At 39.6% G+C, this 17,997-nt stretch overlaps 1 protein-coding gene and 1 pseudogene across 1 annotated transcript; both read right to left on the reverse strand.

Annotated features, from left to right (window-relative positions):
- Nucleotides 1-9,711, reverse strand: part of LOC138895412 (cytochrome P450 72A397-like) — a 28,627-nt pseudogene extending 18,916 nt beyond the window's left edge.
- Nucleotides 9,712-16,556: 6,845 nt separating this feature from the next.
- LOC138895413 (uncharacterized) lies at nt 16,557-17,336 on the reverse strand. The gene has a single exon (XM_070180098.1). It carries the CDS (start codon nt 17,334-17,336, stop codon nt 16,557-16,559), a length of 780 nt encoding a protein of 259 aa, XP_070036199.1.
- Nucleotides 17,337-17,997: the final 661 nt, after the last annotated feature.

Consider the following 17,997-nt stretch of genomic DNA (forward strand, 5'->3'; position numbering starts at 1 on the left):
AATACGAAAGGTAAATGACATATGAGAGAGGGGGACTCCATGGTCTGCGGACACAGCAGATATACCTTAAAGGATCCGTACAACAGCAAGCACTCTCAGTTAGTAGGGGGCTGATAAAAAGTACCTAGATCTGTGCACAAAACATGAGCAAAAGAGTTGCATGAGTACACCACAATGGCACCCAGTAAGTGCCAAGCCTAACCTCGGTAGAGTAGTGACGAGGTCAGGTCTGGGCCCTACTGGGATATAATAATAAGACAGATGCTATAATAAAATAAAGTAAAATGGAGAAGATAACAGAAAGTATTCACAAAGCAATAACAATACCGCACAATGATATAACAACAGGGGTGCTCCCGAGATACCATCTCGTAGTCCCAAAACAAAATATACAGGGAGAATTCCTGAGGTACCGCCTTGTAGTCTCAAAAGTAAATATGCAGGGAGAACTCCCAAGGAACTGCCTCGTAGTCTCAAAAGTAAATGTGCAGGGAGAACTCTCGAAGAACCGCCTCGTAGTCTCAAAAGTAAATATGCAGGGAGAACTCCCGAGGAACCGCCTCGTAGTCTCAAAAGTAAATATTCAAGGAGAACTCCTGAGAAATCGCCTCGTAGTCTCAAAATTAAACACACAGCTCAAACAGATAAATACAATATTTAACGGAAAGATTTCTACAGTTATACTGATAAAGAACAAGAAAAAGAAGGAAATCAACTAGGCATGCTTCACAGAGTTCAAATGAGTAGTTAAAGCAGGTAGACATACGGTATTAGACTAAACATGATATCTACACATATTGGAACAACTCGATTAAGAATGAAAATAGACTAATACTTATTTAAACGGTATAACTCAAATTAAAGGAAAAATAGGTTGCTACTCAGTAAAATAAATTGGGTTTCACAACAAATAGACTGTGTACGTACTCGTCACCTCACGTACACGGCGCTCACATATCACAACAGCACTAAATCCTAAGGGGATTTCCCCCCACACAAGGTTAGACAAGCCACTTACCTCGAACCAAGCCCAATCATTCTGTAATAATGACTTTCCCTCGATTTTCCAACTCCTAATTTCCCAAATCTATCGAAAATCAATTACATATCATGAATACAATTACGATAAACTAATTTAAATAATAAATCTATGATTTTAGCAAAGAATCAAAAATTCGACCCAAAAGGTCGACCCGAACCCACGTCACGGAATCGGGAAAAAGTCATAAAATACAAACACCCACTCGATCACGAGTTCACCTATACCAAAATTACCAAAAATCGATACCAAATCGCCACTCAATTCCTCTAATCAACTCACCAAATCCCTAACCTCTAACTCTCAATTTCTACCTTAAATACACACTAACTATGTGAGAAAAAAAATGGGGAAGCAAGATTATTGATCAAAAATAAGCACAAGGTACTTACCTCAAGAAATCCCTCGAAAATGCTCTCAAATATTGCCCTAAACCGAGTTTGCAAAGTCCAAAATGACAAAAGTCACGAAGCCCTTCGATTTTAAACACTGCCCAGGCTTCTCGCTTCTGCGGTCACATTAGCTGCTTCTACGGCACTGCTTTTGCGGTCTGTCCCTCACATCTGCGGAGGCCAATAAGTCGTCCAACCGCTTCTACGGTCATAACCCCGCTTCTGCGGGCGCGTTTCTGCGCAACAAAACCAGCTTCTGCGGACCAGCCTCAAACTCCCGCGTTCGCTTATGTGACCCTCCAAGCGCAGTTGCGAGTTCGCACCTGCGGAACACCCTCCGCATCTGCGCTCCACAGCCCCTAGTCCAAACCTTCGCATCTGTGCAACCTGACCTGCACCTGCGAGTTCGCAGCTGCGATCAAAGTTCCGTAGGTGTGGTTACACTAGCAGAGTCCTGCTTCAGCCTTGCACCAAGTTAATAGGGGATCGGGGCTAATACACTTAAAACGATCGTCCGGGCCGTTATAGATATTACTATTATGTATCCTCCCGGGAAGGCCAATGTGGTGGCTGATGCCTTGAGTAGAAAGGTGGTGAGTATGGGTAGTCTTGCATTTATTCATGTTGGTGAGAGACCGCTTGCATCAGATGTTCAGGCCTTAGCTAATCGTTTCATGAGATTAGATGTTTCGGAGCCCAGTCGGGTTCTAGCTTGTATGGTTTCTCGGTCTTCCTTATATGATCGCATCAGAGAGCGTCCGTATGATGATCCCCATTTACTTGTCCTAAAGGACACGGTGATGCCAAATATGTTACTATTGGAGATGATGGGATGTTGAGGATTTAGGGTCAGATTTGTGTGCCTAATGTAGATGGGCTGTGTGAGTTAATTCTTGAAGAGGCCCACAGTTTGCGGTATTCCATTCATCCAGGGGCCGCAAAGATATATCAGGACTTGAGGCAACATTATTGGTTGAGGAGGGTGAATAAAGACATCGTAGGGTTTGTAGCTCGGTGCCTAAATTGCCAACAGGTAAAGTACGAGTGAAAATGGGAGTGTATCACCATGGAATTCGTAGTTGGGCTCCCACAGACTTCGAGGAAGTTTGATGCTATTTGGGTGATTGTGGATCGGTTGACCAAGTCCACACATTTTATTCCAGTTGGGACTACTTTATTCTTTGGAGTGGTTGACTGAGATTTATATTTTTGATATTGTTCGCCTTCACGACATGACGGTGTGCATCATTTCAGATCGGAGCAAGCAGTTTACATCACAGTTTTGGAGAGTAGTGCAGCGAGAGTTGGGCACACGGGTTTAGTAGTTGAGTACAATATTTCACCCTCAAACAGACGGACAGTCCGAGCACATTATTCTGATATTGAAAGATATGTTACGTGCTTGTGTTATAGATTTTGAGGGTTTTTAGGATCAGTTTATGCCGCTTGCAGAGTTTGCCTACAACAACAGCTGCCAATCGAGCATTCAGATGGCTCTATATGAGGCTTTGTATGGGAGACAGTGTCGGTCACCGGTGGGTTGGTTTGAGCCGGGTGTGGCTAGGCTATTGGGTACTGACTTCGTTCAGGATGTTTTGGACAAGCTCAAGTTGATTTAGCATCGGCTTTGCACTGCATAGTCTAGATAGAAGAGTTACGCCGATCAAAAGGTTCGTGATATTTCTTACATTGTGGGGGAGAAGGTATTACTCAGAGTTTCGCCTATGAAGGGTTTTGTGAGGTTCGGGAAGAAGGGCAAGTTGAGCCATTGGTATATTGGGCCTTTTGAGGTAATTGAGAGGATTGGAGGGTGGCTTATAAACGTGCATTGTCGCCTAATCTATCGAGTGTCCATCTAGTGTTTCATGTTTCGAAGCTCCAGAAGTATGTCGGCGATCCATCTCATGTTTTGGATTTCAGTACGATTCAGTTAGATGGTGATTTGACTTATAATGTGGAACCGGTGGACATTTTAGATTGGCAGGTTCGAAAGTTAAGGTCAAAGAACATAGCTTCAGTGAAATTGCAGTACAGAGGCCAACCAGCTGGGGAGGCTACTTGGGAGACCGGGAAGGAGATACGGAGCAGATATCCATACCTATTTGAGACTCCAGGTATAATTCAAGACTCGTTCGATGATGAACGTTTGTTTAAGAGGGGGAGAATGCAATGACCCGGTTGGTCGTTTTGAGTATTATAGTCCCGTTCCCCCATTTACTGCTTATTCTATGTTCAATTATTGCTATGTGACTTGTCGGGGTAGTTGGTTTGATTCCGGGAACGTTTCGGAATAAGTCACACTTAGTCTCAAAGTTAGAAGCTTAATTTGAACCTGATGTTGACTTATATGTAAAAGACCCCTGAATATAGTTTCGATGATTCCAATAGCTTCATATGGTAATTTTGGATTAGGAGTGTGTACGGATATTTATTTGGAAGTCAGTAGTTGAATTTGGCTTGAATCGACAAAAGTTGAAAAATTAGAATTTTTGGAAATTGAGAAGTTTGACCGAGAGTTGACTTTATTTTTATCGGGCTCAGATTTTGGGTTTCGGATATTTTAATAGGTCTGTTATATCATTTATGACTTGTGTGTAAAATTTGAGGTCAATCGGACTTGATTTGATAGGTTTCGATATCGAATGTAGAAGTTAATTTCTTAGTTTTCATTAGGCTTGAATTGGGGGGCGATTTGTGGTTTTAGCATTGTTTAATGTGATTTGAGACCTCGACTAAGTTCGTATCGTGTTTTAGGACATGTTGGTATATTTGGTTGAGGTCTCTGGAGCCTCGGGTTTGATTCGGATTGAATTCGAGTTGAGAATTGGGCTTGGGAGATGTTGAAGCTTCAGTTCTAGTGCAATCGCAACTGCGAGGGGTTTTTCTGCTGGTGCAACCACGCAGAAGCTTCTCAGGCATCGCAAGTACGAGTTTGGATGGGCTACTTGAAGATCGCAGGTGCGAAGCGTGTGCCGTATCTGCGAGCTCGCAGATGCGGAAGGTTTATCGTAGAAGCGGAAATGAAATTTGGGGACTGGACCGCAGAAGCGAACCATCGCTCGCAGAAGCGCACCCGCAGGTGTGCGAGTCGGGGTCCTGGCGTGACTTCGCATAAGCAAAAGCTTGACCGCAGAAGCGGTATCGAGAAAGCGAAATTAAGCCACAGGTGCGAAAGCACTGGGAAGGATACAAAACAGATGGGGTTCCGATATTTTTCTCATTTTTGAGATATTGGGAGCTCAGATTGAGGCGCGTTTTGGAGGAACTTTCAAGAAAATTGTTGGGGTAAGATATTCTAAGTTGGGTTTGGATTTTATATGTGAATCAATCATTGTTTTCATCATTTAAATAGTATTTGAGTCGTAAATTTGTAGAAAATTTCATAGACTTTAATTGAGAATTTGGAGGTCAAATTAATATCGAAATTTGATAAATATAGTATGGTTAGACTCGTGGTTGAATGGGCGTTCTTATTTTCTAACTTCTGTCGGAATCCGAGATGAGTTCCCCACAGTTTACTTTTTCGTTGACTTTTTTACTATGATTAAGAATTTAGAATATTTTATATGGAATTGATTCATATAATTGGTGTTGATTGTGTCGAATTGTTATGATTAAATTCGAGGTATTTAGAGGTCGATTCACGAGGCAAGGACTTTCTAGCAGGGCAATTCAATTTTTTTGAGGTAAGTATCTTATTTAAACTCGGTTAAGGCACTACTTGCCTGAATTGTTATGATAGCTACATGTTATTGGGTGCGCATAGGAGTGGTAATGAACCCCATGTGCGGGCACCGGGATTTATTTATTCATAATCGTGTTATGCCCTGGGCTCTTATGATTCAAGGACTTACTGCTAAGCTTTAAGTTATGATGTTCCCCTATTTGTAACATTTGTTGTGAACTTTTTGAGCCATGTTTGAGGCTACATAGAGGTTTAATCCCTAAACGAAATTGATAAATTCTTTTAAATGACAAAATTGTCGAATTTAGCTACGATAGAACACTTTGCACATGTCTACACTTTAGCATGTCATTTATACCAGTCCAAGAGTATTTAAATTATATTTCATTCATCACAGACATGTATATTTGCTTAACTACTCATGTATGATATGTTTGGATTGGAAGCCTGTGACTATACCGGGAGGATCCATATATTGATACTATTGGCACATGAGTTGTTCGTGCAACACGTGAGTTGTCCGTACGGATCCATAAATTGTCGTACTTCCGGGTATGGTGTTTGCTGATTTTGGGAGCTTTTATCAGTTCGGAGACTATCAAGGTAGCTGCTTTGGCGTCCGCAGACCTTGAGTTTCCTCTTTTATCCTTTAGTTTTATTTTTGTTGTGTTATCTTCCTAGACAGTGTTTCAGACCAAGTTTTTGTATAGAAGCTCATGCACTTAGTGACACCCGTATTTTTGGGAAAGTTGTATTAGTATTTATGGGATTTTTCTCTTAAACATATTTTATTATGTTTTCAAATTAATGAATCGCGTGATTTATTGTGGTTGTCGACTTGCCTAGTATTACGATAGGCGCCATCACGACATATGAGATTTTGGATCGTGACACTACTCAACAACATTAGAGTTCATACAAGCAATGCTGATGTAGTCTCTTGGCCAGCAGAATAGAATAACTTGCATTATCCAATGACTTCTTCAATGCTCATTCCAAAGTTCTTGTGTCCACTTTGTTCAATTTTTTTAAAGTTAGATTCCAACAATATACCAAGTAAATCCTCACTATTTGCCCCTCTTGCTTTCATTGCCTTCACTCTTTTCTCAATAATGCCTCTCATTGAGGCCTGAACATCATTTTCAATTTCCTTCATTCTTCTGTTCCTCTTTGTTGGCAAAAACTTATGAAATGGTTTAACAAAAAAGAAATCTAGAAAGGGAAAGCGATATGCATCAACAAGTTATCTAACATAAGAGTGAGAGTTAATCATGTTGCACTTCCTAATGAACATTGAATTGGTGTACTATGACGATACTTAAAGCAAATGAATTTACCTCCAGCCTAGGATATAAACCGAGTGCACAACTTCTATAAAATTCTGAGCTTGTTCTTTTTGAAGTTCAAATACCCTTCTACCTTCTTCATACCTACTGCCAAAAGTTGTTCGAGAGATCACGTCGCTAGTAAATTGTTGAAGGTGAGGCCATACATCTATTACAAAAATTGGCCAATTCACAAAATATTACTAATATTAGCCAATTCACTATTTGTAGCCAAAAAATGTTAAATTTTTGCTTTCTTTTGAGTGGGTGTTATTAGAATAGATTTGGTATATCTTAAGGAGCTTGAATCTCAGTTTTGAGATGATTTGATGGAGTTTTGAGGTGGTTTGAATTTAAAATTCGAAGTAGAAGATGAACATGAAAAAATAAATCTGTATCATATATGTATCATATTTGTATCAAATGTGTATCACGTATATATTCATATATACCTATATGTAAGATACATGCGTGATACATGTTTGATACAAGTGTCACTGAAGAATTTTTTGAACTCGATTTTAACTACTACTTTTGATGCCAAATCAGTCCAAATCATCTCTAATCTTCCTCAACATTTTTATATTGACTTATCTATATGTTTTCAATGAATTTCAATCATACCCATTGAAAAAATATCCTTTTTTTTTAGATTTTTGGAATCTTGTATATATATATATATATATATATATATATATATATATATATATATATATATATATATATATATATATATATAATTTCATCACCTTGTTTGCTATCTCTTCCATGAAGTTTTCTTTTCGTATTGCATCTAATGTTTATGATCACGCTTAAAAATATGGAAGGAGATCTTTGTGTGTGATTCTTGGAGAGAAAGAATCTTATTTATTTGACTTTTTAAATTTTTATATGTGTTTGGCTAGTTTTGGTAAGTCTATGATTAATGGCTAGAGGTTGATAAGTTGGAACTTATTTGGGACATTTATGTAAGATTCTCATAGAAATACTACAGTCCAACCCCAATCTACGGATCCGGCCCAAGTCAACCCTGTGACTTGATTTGTTACAGATGGTTTTAGTGTGTCCTTTATAGTCTATTCACATGACTTTATATTGTAAATACATATAAAGATATTTTGTACAGAAGGTTCCATATGGTTCATATTTCTAATTACACATAATGAAATAATATCTCTCTTCGTTCTTCTCAATTTTGGGGTTCTCACCCAATTTCAATTCTCAAATTCCCTCGATTTTATATATGATGTTATCGGGATGAGGTTTGAGGAAGTGAAGAAACATGATGTGACAAGTCATATCTCTAGCATACAAGGCAAAATGCATAATTTATTTTTTGATTATTGATTAACCTATTTGGTATATCAGTAGTATTTGTTGTCTAAGATCATTACAGAAATTAAGCTTGTAAGGATCACATACATGATAGAGTTCCATGCTAAGATTGTGGAAGAAGTTGAAGCCCCAAAACAAGCACCAATTAAGTCCAGTCCAGACAAGCAGTTGAAAATCTGAAAACTAATTTGGAATTGCTATTCTATATAAGTTACCATGTTTTCTTAAAATAAGACCTATACATTTTTTGGCGCAATAAGCTTCTAATTTTATTTTTTTAGTGTATGAAAAATATTCGTTCACAAATCAATTGTCTTAGACTTGAGCTTATAAATTATTTTATTTACATATACATACACACGTTATTTGTAAGACATCAAGGCAGTTGGTAATGGAAACATAATGAACAAAAGATGTTAATAATCCAATGTGATAGTAACCATTGAGCCATGCAAGTTGATTTTTAATGGTACATTTTTCTTTAATGCAATTATTCCCCGAAGGTATACAACATACATGATAGGAACTTAGGGTCCACCAAACTATATAGAGAATTAGGTTCTCTATCAGTTTTTACAGAACGCACACACACAACAGTAAATAAATGACATAATAGAGTTTTACGTAGAAAACTCCCAGCTCACGGGATTAAAAACCACGGCCTCCGCTTGTAGGATTTCAACTTCACTACTTAGCAAACTTCAGATTACAAACTGTTGTAACCTAGGAATTAGCCTCTTAATCCCTCACTAACTTGTAACAACTCTATTACAAGCCCCTTTGTAATAACTCTATTACAAAGCTTACAACTCGACTAACTCTAGCCAAGACATAAACATATGGTTTATTATTTTACAAGGGTTTCATACACAATGCTTCTAACTAAGCTAAGTAGGAATTACAAGTACATTATTTTGACAAACATGCTACACAACTAAGGACATATGATGACTTAATGCAGGAAATTGGTCCTTCGTTATATTGCTCTTTGTTCTTGACGCCTTGAATGTCACTTGCAGGTTGGCAATACACTTTAGAGAAAGCTTGATGAATTCTAAAGTGTGCAAGTGTTGTTTTGCCTTTCCTTCATGTTAATATTACATAAGTGACATCACTTGAATGATGTAAGAATGTTTGGTACAAAAGCACTCCCCATAAAGTGACTGCTCCACTGTTTGTACTATTGTGTGTGTGCAGAGGAACAATTGCAGTCACTTTACACCTATGGGGAGTTGACTGGTACTGTCAGCAAGGAATTGATATCGATCTGTTCCATCTGTTATTTCTTGGACTCTGAAAGTTGGAGCATGTCCCAGACTTGAGACTTGTTGATCTTTGAGCACTCAGAGGATGTGGAACAGATTCCCCATCTGGTTTTTAATATTAAGTTTGTCAGATCATCAAAACATAGCACAACACATAACTTATCAATTTTTTCCTTTTTGATGATGACAAACTTGTAATTGAAATTCCCCCCTGAGCATGTGTTGTTCCTCCTCTTGTTCCCCCTAAATTAATTAATTCCCCCTAAGCATGTTCTTGTTCCCCATCAATTACTTTTCCCCATTTTGGCATCATAAAAAGATTAGGCACAAGCAATAAGAAAAAAGAAGTCTAGCCTGGTTAACTCATGCCACATGTGTGCATACGATCATGGCTAAAAACAGAGTAGAAAAGCAAGATATGCACAGCAAAAGGACAAGAAGTTCATTAATTTTGGAAATAAACAGGGAGTAGTTCCATTGTTACGCAATCACCACAAACTAAAAACAACAACAAAAAAAGGTACCAGTCAGCAAACATAACCAAACATAGGAAATAGAAATAACTTGAACTTGAACTTGACACTGGGAAGGGAATGACTCTAAGGAGCACTGGAAGAGGGAGGAAGAGAGTAAGAGGAAAGAGTTCTAAGGAGGATATCCATTCGACCATTTAAAGACCCTTGCTCATTGAGCAACCTCTCCTTCAGGTCCTCGACCTATTTCCTAAGATCAGCATTTTCTTTGGTCAGGCGAGCAACCTCTGCACTTTGTGAGCTACTGAAACCAGGTGCTTCCTGGGCCTGACTAAGCTGACCTTCAAGGATAACATTCCTTGCCTTCAACTTCCTTATCTCTTCATTAGCGATATTTTGAGCTTTAATCAGTTGAGAGATAGTGGAATTGCTACCAACCCCTCCTTTCTTATCGATGCACTCACACTCTTCCAATGTGGTTTTAGAGAAACTCTGCTTGCGAGTACCCATGGTTCCCTTTCCCAGGGGAACTTTCAAGAACTCAAAAACTTTGGTGAGAAGAAACCTATAGGGCATCCCATGATTACCATCCTTAAAATCCGCTACCTTTTTCATGTGCTCAATCATGATTCCTGGCAGATTTATAGTGGAGTATGCATCCAGAGCCTCCATGAGGAATAAATTTGCTCGTGATGTAATAGAACGTCTTTCTGCACAAGGGAGCAACACTTTGTTTACCATTTTGAATAACAGCTGGTATACTGGAAGGAGGGCCTTCTTGTGCACCCGTTCCCCCTACTAGACTGCATTATCATTCAGAATGGCATTTCTAAAGTTTGAAGAGAAAGTCCCTTCAATTGAGGATATACCATCAGTAGGCACTCCCAAGATGGTTCCCAATACAGCCGCATCAATCACAAAGTCAACCCCAATTACCTTCAAGCAGATGTTATCATTCTCAACAGTGAACAGATCGGCATAGAAACTGCGTACCTCGGCCTCATACACTTTGGGACTCTCATGTGTGAACAAAGGTGTCCACTGTTAAAATTCACAAATTTCAACCAGTTGTCGCATTCCCGTCAGGTCAAGAATGTCAGGGGCAAAGGTTCTGCCCCAAAGCACCTTCTTTTTTCTCAGATTTTCCCGTCAAACATATTTGGTCACACTAACCTTGGCCTTTTTCGAGGAACCAGGTTCCTCATTGGCGCCAGCCTTTCTCTTTACTGATTTTCTTACACTTTTTCCTTTCTCAACAGATTTCTCAGAAGCCTTCTCAGACACATTCTTCTGAGACACCTTTTCAGCACACTATTCAGCTACTTTCTCATCAGACTTGTCCACCGCAATGTTTCTAACTTCCATCATACTCACATATGACTTATTACCAGATTTTGGAACAATAGGTTTTTTGGAGGATTAACGGATCAAGGGACTGGGTTCCTCATCCACCTCATCATTAACATTTACCACAAGATATGTAGGTACTACCTCATCATATACTAACTTCCCACCCTTCATCAACCTCCCCTCTTCTTTTCTTTCTTACTTTTCTTCAGCACTAACTCAAGAGCTTCCTTCTTTTGCAGTCTAGTAGTGAGCATTTTAGGAGTGGGTGGTTGGGGAGTTTCCTTTTTACTCCTATCACTAATGAAATTCGCAATAGCCATATTATCATAGTCGTCTTCACTCCCTTTGTTTTCCTCCTTAGACAAAGATCTCATCTCGGGAGGAACAATGGCCAATGGCTCAGCATAGAAATGAGGAGAGGGAACGGGATCAGTACTGACCTGGGTTATTTAGAAGAACAGGGAGTTTCATCCCAAGTAGGAGCATAGGGCTCCTCTTGTGTGGAGGGATCAGGTCCCTCAGGAAGTTCCCCAGTAGTACTGTCTCGTGCCAGATTTTCGACAGGCACCAGTTCCCTTCCCTCCACCAGTAGACTATCACCTTCCCCCTCAGACCCATTTGTTTCAGACACACCTTCATACCTACCAACTACACAACCCTCAGCAGCATTGACAACATATTCTCTATGGCCTCTTGTTCCTGCAAACCCAAAGTAAACTCAGAAGACATAGAAAGAGCATTACCTGTAGAATCGGCGACATTCAAATCAAGGAATTGGGTAGTCTTTGCCAATTCATCATTGTTACAACCCACTCCTTGCATATCAGAACTTTCTTCCACTGGTCGACTAGAGATTTCCTGGTGTTCTTTTTCCGCCACTGTATCTACTTCTACCAATTTTTCTGACGATACACAATGAGAGGTCGCTCACACAATCTTCTTGGGATTCAAAGTTTTGCGACTCCGGTGAGAACCAGTACTTGATTAGGTTGGGGAAGAAGTAGTAGGTATGGTTGTGACTCTTTCTTAGGGAGCCTAGGGTCGTAGACTCTGTTACTATTTTGATGACAGACGAATACATAGTGGGGGCGATGCTTGGAGCATTTTTGGCTTCAATATTCTCAAACATAGTGGAGTGTAGTAAGGGTTTATAGAAGAAGAAGTTGTTTGGTTGTTGAAGAAAAAGGGAATTTTGGGATGTTAACAGTTGTAAGAATGACAGTGTTTGGATTTATTAAAAAGTGGGTGAGGGACCGGTTGGGAAAGGGTATTAAATTTTCTAGGTAGACGGGTCGTTTCGAAACGGGTATGACTATTGGGTTCCAAAAAGAAAAAAAGAGCAAGCTGACACTTTAATGACGTGGCATCCTTTTTAGCCGTTCAAAAAATTATGCATGGAGTGCAGAAGGAACCACTAACCTGTGTCACGGGAACCAGGTTCCCTGATAGATTTTGTAAATGTGAGCCTCATCCTTTTGTAAAACTGCCATATATTAGCTCCTTGTTTGCTCTGTAATTGCCATACGTGTCTACCTATAACGGTATAGAACTAAGTTAGACCTTGCCAAAAAAAACCTTTTAGCAGTTTTACCTGTACATTTCTTTCATAGCCAATTATCGAGGGACCAGGTCCTCAGCTTGACTTTATCAACCCAAGTGTAAAGCGATTCTTCTCAAAGTGCTCTCTACTTAGTGCATTGGTAAATATATCTGTAATTTGATCTTCTGTACTGTAAAACATCATGCAAATAAGCCCTTTTTCAACATTATCTCTGAGGAAATGATGTTGCACGTCAGTGTGCTTTGTTCTCTTATGTTGAACTGGATTCTTTGGCATGTTGAGAGCGCTGGTATTGTCACATAGTAAGGGTACAAAATCAGAAAGCATACCAAAATCTTCAAGTTGCTGCTTGATCCACAATAGTTGAGAACATCAAGAGGCAGCCCCCACATACTCAGCTTCTGCAGTTGAAAGAGCCACTGAGTTTTTTTTTCTTGTACTCCATGAAATTAGACACGAACCCAGAAGTGTTCCATTCCATAAGTACTTTTCCTATCCACCAGATAACCAGCATAATCAGTAGCATACCCGATCAAGTCAAAATTGTCTCCTGATGGATAGTAGAGAGCCAGGTCCTGCGTTCCTTTGAGATACCCAAGGATTCTTTTGGCAGCCTTCAGATGAGATTCCTTTGGATTAGATTGAAACCTGGCAAACAGTCTCATACTGAAAATGATATATGGTCTGCTTGTTATGAGATACCATAGTGATCCAATGACACATATGTACATAGTCTTGTTCACAGGGGAACTAGGTTTATCTATATCCAAATGAGTGGTAGTGGCAATAAGAGTATCAATAATATTTGAGATTTCCATTTTAAACCTCTTCTGAAGCTCTTTGATGTACTTTTGCTGACTTATCATTGTGCCTTTAGAAGTTATCTTGACTTGCAAACCCAAGAAGAAATTCAATTCTCCCATCATGCTTATTTCAAAATCGCTTCCTATGAGGGTTGCAAACTCTTCACACAGAGAATCATTTGTTGCACCAAAGATGATGTCATCAACATAAACTTGCACAATAAGTCGGTTCCTTCCCCGTTTCTTCAGAAATAAAGTGTTGTCAATTTATCCCCCTGTAAAGCCATTTTCTAGAAGAAATTTGGACAACATTTCATACCATGCACGAGGAGCCTGCTTTAGCCTGTATAAGGCCTGGTCGAGTTTAAAAACATGCCCAGGATGCTCATGACATTCGAATCCAGGTAGTTACTTGACGAAGACTTATTCTTTTAGAAAGCCATTCAGAAAGGCAGTTTTGACATCCATTTGGAACAATTTGAATTCCATATGAGATGCAAAGGCAATAAGAATTCTGATAGCCTTCATTCGACCAACTGGAGCAAAAGTTTCATCATAGTCAATCCCTTCTTCTTTATTGTACCCTTGAACTACTAGCCTTGCCTTATTCCTTGTTGTGTTCCCAAACTTATCAAGTTTGTTTCTAAATACCCACCTAGTTCCTATGACAGTTTTGTCAGCAGGTCGAGGAACCAGGTGCCACACGTTGTTTCTCTCAAATTGATGAAGTTCATCTTGCATAGCAGTAATCCAGTCAGCATATTTCAATGCTTCCTTGATATTTTTGGGATCAACTTGAGAAAGAAATGTAGAGAAGGCTAGTGAGTTTCTTGACTTTGATCTAGTTTGAATCCCGGAGTCAAGAGGAGTGATCACATTTTGAAGAGGATGCGAACTTTTGTGATTCCATTTAGATACTTGAATCTCATTGCGAGAGGATCCAGGTACTTTTGATTGTGATCCTTGGTTGACGTGAGATCCGCTTCTCAGCTCAGCATCTGGAGTTCACTGGACAGTATCTACCATCCTGTTCTCAACTTCAGTTGTTGTGATTGAGGGACCAGGTTCCTCCACATCAGTTGGAGATACAGTTGCACCATCATCATTTGACTCTGACATGACTCATCATGTCAGCCATTCCATTTTCTATGTCAATGACTTCTCCAGGAACAGTTAACTTTTATCCGTCTTGATCCATTTTATCATGTGAATCTTTCCCACACAGGTGGTGAGATTCATTAAAGACTACATGTATGCTTTCCTCAACACATTGAGTTCTTTTGTTGTATACTTTGTAAGCTTTGCTTTGTGGTGAATAGCCTAGAAAGTTTCCTTCATCACTTTCGGCATCAAATTTTCCAAGTGCTTCCTTACCATTGTTGAGAACAAAATATTTGCAGCTAAATGTCCTCAAATGTGTTAGCTTGGGCTTCCTTCCGTTCAGTAGTTCATATGGGGTTTTGTTCATGAGGGACCTGATCATGCACCTGTTCACCAAGTAACATGCAGTGTTGACTGCTTCTGCCCAGAAACTCTTCGCAATGCCACAGTCAAACAACATTGTTCTTGCCATGTCTTCAAGAGTCCTATTCTTCCTTTCCACAACACCATTTTGTTGAGGTATTCTTGGAGCTGAAAAATTAAGACTTATGCCATTTTCAACACAGAATTCGTCGCATTTGGCACTGTCAAATTCTGTGCCGTGATCAGATCTTATACACGCCACATTATGGCTCATTTTCACCTGGATCTTCTTCACAAATGCAGCAAATACTGGAAAGGTTTCATCCTTGGTTCTGAGAAATAGGGTCCAAGTGAATCTGGAGTAATCGCCCACTATAACAAAGATGTACTTCTTTCCTCCTCTACTTGGCACCCTCATAGGTCCACGCAAATCCATATGGAGGAGATCAAGTGGCCTTGAGATACTCACTTTCTTTTTGGGCTTGAAAGAAGACCTAACTTGTTTTCCTTTTACACATGCATCACACATCTTGTGATCTTTGAAACTTGACATCGGCAGACCGTGAACCAAGTCCTTCCTGGCCAATTTGTTCAGCAATGTAAAGCTTGCATGGCCCAATCTTCTGTGCCATAGCTCAACATTATCATCAACAGCACTCAAACAAGTGAGATCCTTATTTTGCAAGGACTCAAAGTCTGCAACATAGATATTTTGGTATCTTTTAGCCACCAGAACCACCTCACCAGTCACAAGATTTGTGACCGTGCATGTTTTTTACACAAATTCTACTTTTTTTCCCTTGTCACAGATTTGGGAAACACTCAGCAGACTGTACTTCAAGTCGCTCACATAGTACACATTTTCAATTGAGTGAGCAAGAGACTTCCCAATCCTTCCAACTCCCAGAATGTATCATTTTTTGCCATTTCCAAAGGACACACTCCCTCCTTGCAGGGCTTTGAGTGAAAGGAAATCATTTGTGCTTTCAGTCATGTGTTTAGAGAAGCCACTATCCATGTACCATTTTTGGCTGATTCCTTTCATTGCTTCCTGCACAAGAAAATCAAGGGTTAGATTTATGAACCCAAATAAGTTTGGGTCCCTTGTAGTGAGAAAAATGGTGAATCGGACTTCTTCTTGTCTAGGCAGGCAATATACATTTTTTAGTGGAGGGACCACGTTCCTTAGCAGTAGTTACCTTTTCAACAAACACCTTGTTTTTCTGTTGGGACTGAATTCTAGCCTTACATTTTTCTTTAAAGTGACGAGTGTTTCCACAGTGAGTACAAAGCCAGTTATCAGGGGCAGTAACATACTTGTTATGTGGATTGTAGGGAGTCTTTTCTCTTTGGAAACCGACTCTGTGCCTGTTCCCTCCATTGCTTGTATATATGGCAGCAATTGCATCAAAGGACCAGGTCCACTTCAGAGATTTTTTGAGGTCACTTTTAACTCTGCCTAGGTCTTCTTGAAGTTGCCTGTTTCTTTCAAGTCTGCACACAGACTAGATTTCACAGTTTGGAGTTCATTTTCAAGCTTAATGTGTGCCTCACTTGCAACTTCCTTTCCCTTTTGGGTGATCTCATGCCTACCTCCCCTTTTTATTTCCTCAATTGTTTCCTTTAGGTCCACGACTAGTACTAATAAGTCATCTCTCTCATGCTCTATGCTAGCAATCATTTCAGTTAGAGATTCTTTACAATTTTTTAAACACTCAATGGTCTCTTTTGAATAGACAACGACAATCACTAGATCATCCCTCTAATGTTCTATTTCTCATAATTCCACGGTTAATGTATTTTTATCATTTATAAGACTATGATAAGTATCAATTAAAATATTTGCCAAAAATATAAGCTTTTTCTAAGAGTAGGACTTCAAATTTCTTTGAACGTCTAGAAAGTTTACCTCATCATCATCATCATCTTCTTCATCATCGTTCGATTTTGCCATCAGGGCAAAGATAGAGCCATATTCAGTTGCTTCACTCTCTACTGCCATCATGGCATTGTCACCTTGTTCATCATCCTCTCCAGATTCACTAGATGAGTCTCCCCATGCAGTAAGAGCATGCTTCACAACATTGTCAGCGGCATCTTTTCTCTTGAATCGTTTGTCAGGAACCGGGTTCCTCTTGACTGTTTTGTATGTGCTGTGTTTGTAATGATATTGCTTGAGGAGGGGGAAATCCTTGATGAAATGTCCTGGCTTCCCACACTTATGACATAGGTCATAGCCTCTTGGCTTGCTAGAGCTGCCCCTTTTTGGAATACCTCCATTTCTGGGAACCATTTTCTGAAATCTCTTTGTCAGGTAAGCCATATCGGCATCCTCACCACTTGAGTCATTTTTGTCTGTCTTGAGGACTAGGTTCTTCTCCCTTTTGGGCTCTGTTCTCTCATTATCCTTCTTCTTCTTCATTTCATAAGTTTTCAGATTGCCAATGAGTTCATCAATGGTCAGCTTCTGCAGATCCTTTTCCTCTGTAATAGCATTTACTTTACTTTCCCAGGATCCAGGTAATACGCTGAGTATTTTTTTGACAAGCTTGTTTCGTGGAATGATTTCTCCCAGAGAATGGAGCTCATTGATGATAGAAGTGAAGCAAGTGTGCATGTCCTTAATGGACTCATCGTCCTTCATCCTGAATAGATCATACTTAGTGGTTAGCATATCAATCTTCGACTGTTTGACTTGAGTAGTCCTTTCGTGTGCTATTTGGAGAGCTTCTCAGATCTCCTTGGTTGATTGGCAGGCAGAAATCTGATTGTATTCATCTGGTCCAATACTACAGACGAGGATCTTTTTGGCTCGGAATTTCTTCTCTATAGCTTTTCTGTCAGCATCGTTGTATTCTTTCCTAGTCTTGGGAATTGACACTTCTGGTTCTCCAATGGTCTACATAGGAACAAAAGGACCTTCGCAGATGACATCCCAAAGTTCTGAGTCTTCATCCATGATAAAATAATGCATCCTTGTCTTCCACCATCCATAGTATTGGCCATTAAATCGTGATGGTTTGTAGGTTGATTGACCTTCTTCAAAGTTTGGTGGAGCAGCCATGAGTATCCTTTCTAGGTGTTAGCCTGATAGAAAGAACCTGCTCTGATACCAATTGATAGAAACTTAGGGTCCACTAAACTATATAGAGAACCATGTTCTCTATCAGTTTCCACAGAACGCACACACACAACAGTAAGTAAATGACACAATAGAGTTTTACGTTGAAAACTCACAACCCACGGGATTAAAAACCACGACCTACCTTTGTAGGATTTCAGCTTCACTACTAAGCAAACTTCAG

This window comes from Nicotiana tomentosiformis, chromosome 7, assembly GCF_000390325.3.
Source record: "Nicotiana tomentosiformis chromosome 7, ASM39032v3, whole genome shotgun sequence".
In the NCBI taxonomy this organism is placed as follows: Eukaryota; Viridiplantae; Streptophyta; class Magnoliopsida; order Solanales; family Solanaceae; genus Nicotiana; species Nicotiana tomentosiformis.

Excerpts from the sequence above, each read along its gene's own strand:
- LOC138895413 (XM_070180098.1), bottom strand. The coding sequence starts at position 17,336 with ATGAAGGACGATGAGTCCATTAAGGACATGCACACTTGCTTCACTTCT.